The sequence below is a fragment of the Nematolebias whitei genome, chromosome 22, assembly GCF_014905685.2.
Source record: "Nematolebias whitei isolate Nwh7 chromosome 22, NemWhi1, whole genome shotgun sequence".
In the NCBI taxonomy this organism is placed as follows: domain Eukaryota; kingdom Metazoa; phylum Chordata; class Actinopteri; order Cyprinodontiformes; family Rivulidae; genus Nematolebias; species Nematolebias whitei.
The window spans coordinates 3,722,548-3,726,724 of NC_056519.1; the positions used below are offsets into that span (position 1 = coordinate 3,722,548).

Here is a 4,177-nt window from a genome sequence, read left to right on the forward strand (position 1 = left end):
AACTTCAGTCTGAACTCTAGGAGCTAAAACACCAACACGAAACTTCAATCTGAACTCTTTAGCAGCTAAAACACCAAGATAAAACTTCTCGCAGTTCTGGACTTATTTAGAAGCATTTGGTTTGATTGTTAATCTTTTTTATATTTCAAAAGTTTTCATTCGAACTATAATTGATGATTTTTTAAGCTGCTCAGATATCAAAACATTCGGCTCATTCAGCAGATGGATGCTGTGACTATTAGTTGGAACTTTTTAAATATTTCACTTTATTTACAAATATATTTCACAAAGAAATTCATTCAGATCTCTTCAGTTCAAAAACATAATAAAAAAAATCCTAATTAGAAAACTGTTTGATTTCAGCTTCTACCTAGCCTTTTGCTTCTACCTAGCCTTTCGCTACTTGTAGTTAGCAATTTCTTGCTTTTAAATAGCCTTTTGATGCCTTTAGCCAGTATTTCACTATTTTAAAGATTCTTTCTAGATTTTTTTAAACTTAGCTTCTAGTTAGCCTGTTCAAACTGTTAACTTTTCGTGTTTTTTTTAGCTGCTTGTAGCTAGCCTTAGGCTGCTTTGAGCCTTTAGCTAGCCTTTTGCTTTTTTACTTAATCTTTTTTTTTTTTTAGCTAGTGTTCTGCATTGTAAGCTAGTGTTTTTTTTTCATCTTTGAGCTTTAAGCTTGTGTCCTGATTCTTTTAGCTTCAAAAACTCAGTTTTAGCTTCTTCGGCTGTTCTTCAGCATTCACCCTCCATTTTTGCAGAAGATGCAGTTTTTCTCACTCCAAACTTTGTCTTTCTGGTTGTCCTTTGTGTTTTAAAACAAAAATAGCTCTGGTCTGTTTTTAGCGCGTTCCTTGAACATGAACGACGACCTCCAGAGGATTACGTCAACAAACTCACGGCTCAGACGCGGTACTTCCTGTCCAGAATAAACTAATGGTTTCTGCTTTCGGGTGGCCGCGCTGTGACTACTTCCTGTCTGCCTTTCTGGATTCCCTTCACAGACGAACCCCGGACAAATATTTGAAGGAAATTCCTCTGGGACAGATAAACTCTTTTAGTTGTGTCTGTCAGGTTGTTGGTCTGCAGGTGAACCGTGCAGGACTGGTGTCTCATGCAGGACCCGCAGACCCAGACGTGAAATAATGAGTCCTGGTTCCGGGTCTTTCACAATAAGCTCCTTCACCCCAGCAGAAAGCAAACAAACCACGTCCTCTGCCAGGTGTTTTCACCCAGCACACATCTGGATGTGGGTCCTGATCTCGGATGCTAATAAAGATGAAATGTTTTGACTGCGTTGGCGTCTAAAACCCTAACGCTGATCCTTTGAGGAGTTTCACCCAGAACTGACATGGCTGCCTCTCCGTTCACAGTGATCCGAGCGAAGGTGGTGGGGAAGAAGATGCTGAGCGACGGGCCTTTTGGAACAATGAGATACACGGTGAAGCAAATGAAGGTCAGTTTGATGCTTTCTACTTTAAATACGTTGTTGCGGCTGCAATTCTTCTCATGTTACCTGTCTGTTAGCAAAATACTTCATGATCCACTAACTGCAGTGTTTCCCTTGCCTTGTCAGGTCTGGCATTCTGCATCTTTTAGCTTTAGGCTGGCGTTCTGCTTCCTTTAGCTTTAGGCTGGCGTTCTGCTTCCTTTAGCTTTAGGCTGGCGTTCTGCTTCCTTTAGCTTTTGGCTGGCGTTCTGCTTCCTTTAGCTTTAGGCTGGCGTTCTGCTTCCTTTAGCTTTAGGATGGCGTTATGCTTCCTTTAGCTTTAGGCTGGCGTTCTGCTTCCTTTAGCTTTAGGCTGGCGTTCTGCTTCCTTTAGCTTTAGGCTGCTGTTCTGCTTCCTTTAGCTTTAGGCTGGCATTCTGCTTCCTTTAGCTTTAGGCTGGCGTTCTGCTTCCTTTAGCTAGTGCTTTGCTTCTTTTAGCATAGCTAACCGACTTCAGGAAAAAAAAAGTATCTAATTTAACAGATGAGCTTAAGCTCTGTGTGATAGTAGCTGAGGGTCATCTTTAGCACACACACTTTGATCAGCACAGTATTTTTACTGAAAACAATGGCAACAACTGTTGCTGTCAACCATCTTTGTTAGCAAAATATTTACCACTGAACAGATTTTAATGAAACCTTCAGAAACATTTAAATCTTTAGTTTTCAAGCGTTAGTTTAATATTCAGTCTTCTCACCGAGGGGAATCCAACCTCTTTGGTAAACATGTGGGTCTCTCCGCCCCCTTTAGCTTCTGTGCAACAGCTGCAAAGCAGTTTGGGACACTTGGCTTGAAATCGTTCCTTTCTCTTCTTACATAATGGAGCAGATTGGTGACGGATGCTGACGTGGGTCTGCTGCTCAGACCGGAGCCAGGCCGGAGGATTAGCAGGCTTACAGCTTAACCCAACTCCTCGCACCACGAGTAAACATTTACCCAGAGTCCGGTCACTTCACGGCATCCTTTACTTGTTTGAACCCAAACTAGTAAAAAGCCCAATTCTCTTGAACTTAAAAAAAATCATGAGAGAAATCGGTTTGGCTTCTTGTCGGCGCTGCATTTTTATGGCCAGAGCAACGGTTTGTTCTGTTTTTCTGGGAGCGTCTAAACAGGATTTCCTGTTGTTCTCAGACCAATAACAGTCAGGAGGAGACGAAACAAAAATACCTGACTTCAGGCTCAAAGTTCAAGAACTTTACGCAACAAACAAAAAAACAATCCAGACAGTCTGGGTCGTTGCGGCTTTCCTGAAAAACATCGTTTAGTATTTAAAGCAGAGAGGCCTCGTTAATTCTCCTTTTGGTTGATTTCTTGCAGATGTACAAAGGATTTGATAAAGTTCAGCACGTGCAGCACATTTACACGGACGCCTCGGAGAGTTTGTGTGGAGTCAAGTTCGACATCAACAAGTACCAGTACCTGATCACAGGTGAGCCCTTCGTACGGTAACGCATCTCACTGTTTGGACACAAATGGCTCCAACGTCCTAGTTTACAAATGTATAGCTAAAATTTGCTCTTTTCCACTGGTTTTCTATGCCAAACCAGCAGACAAGATCCAGTTCCAGCAGCTAAAGCTTGTTTACTTTCAGCTACCAGGGTTACGAGTTTATTATAAGGCCGCCCCTCGCTCATGTCCTCCCAACGGACTTTCCTTCTATTTATTGCCACGGCACCAGGAGGCAAAGCAAGAGGCTTTAAAAAATAAAACCAGATTTAATTTCCTTATTTTCGCAGTCCAGAAGCAGCAGCTTTCTTCCTCCAGCTTCCTGTAATCAACAGGCAGCAGGAAGCGTTTTCCAACACGGGCGTTTTATGAGTTGCTATTTCCAACGGTGGTGCCGTTTACTTTGGACCCTGCGGCGCTTCGCTTATATACGTGTCGCTAAGTCCCGACCTGTAACTCCACCGCACATATCAGGCCAACGAGCCGGGATGTTTCTAGGCAACAGCTGCAGTGTTTACCCAGTCCAGGTGACATCATGTGGTGATTCTCTCTGCTCTCGAGGCGTCTATAAAAAGTCCTGCAAACAACCGGAGCCTCCGGGATGAGCTGTTGGCATCTTTGCTCGAGCTCTGAGGCCGTGACAAGTAACAATAACGGTAACAATCAAAAGGGCTGCGACTCTGAGCGGACGACTTTCAAATGTTTTCATTGTTTTAACAAGATGGCCACCGTTAGATTCAGACTCTGACAAATGACTTCCAGTCCGTCGGTTCACTTAACACCGATAATGTCGAACGTCTGACGTACAAACAAAATACTTCAGAGCAAAACTGCAGAACAGACTTTCAACAATTAGGAGTAGAGCAACAAGCAGCTAAAGCCAAAAGTAATAACAATAATTAAAATTAAAAGTATCAGAAGGCTAGCTAATGGCAGAAAAACAATAGCTAATGGTAAAAAGAAACTTAAAAACTACATTAGCAAAAAGGTAGCTTAAAGTATCAAAGGGCAAGCAAAAAGCTAAGGTAGCAAAAAGTTAACTACAAGTAAAAGTAATAAAGGACATTATTGAAAAATATAAGTAGCAACAGACTAGCTCAAAGACTAAAGCAGCAACGGACTAGCTCAAAGACTAAAGCGGCAAAAGACTAGTTCAAAGACTAAAACAGCAACAGACTAGTTCAAAGACTAAAACGGCAACAGACTAGTTCAAAGACTAAAGCGGCAACAGACTAGTTCAA

General features: G+C 42.2%; 2 protein-coding genes across 2 annotated transcripts in view; one reads left to right on the forward strand and one right to left on the reverse strand.

Moving 5' to 3' along the window:
* LOC119428577 (synapsin-3) overlaps positions 1-4,177 on the reverse strand; it is a 108,852-nt gene that overhangs the window by 47,842 nt on the left and 56,833 nt on the right. The gene's annotated exons all lie outside the window — the stretch shown is intronic.
* LOC119428584 (metalloproteinase inhibitor 3) overlaps positions 1-4,177 on the forward strand; it is a gene marked incomplete at its 3' end in the record, with an annotated part of 17,280 nt that overhangs the window by 7,430 nt on the left and 5,673 nt on the right. The window contains 2 exon segments of the mRNA XM_037696268.1: positions 1,374-1,456; positions 2,808-2,919. Coding sequence (XP_037552196.1) covers positions 1,374-1,456; positions 2,808-2,919 — 195 coding nt within the window.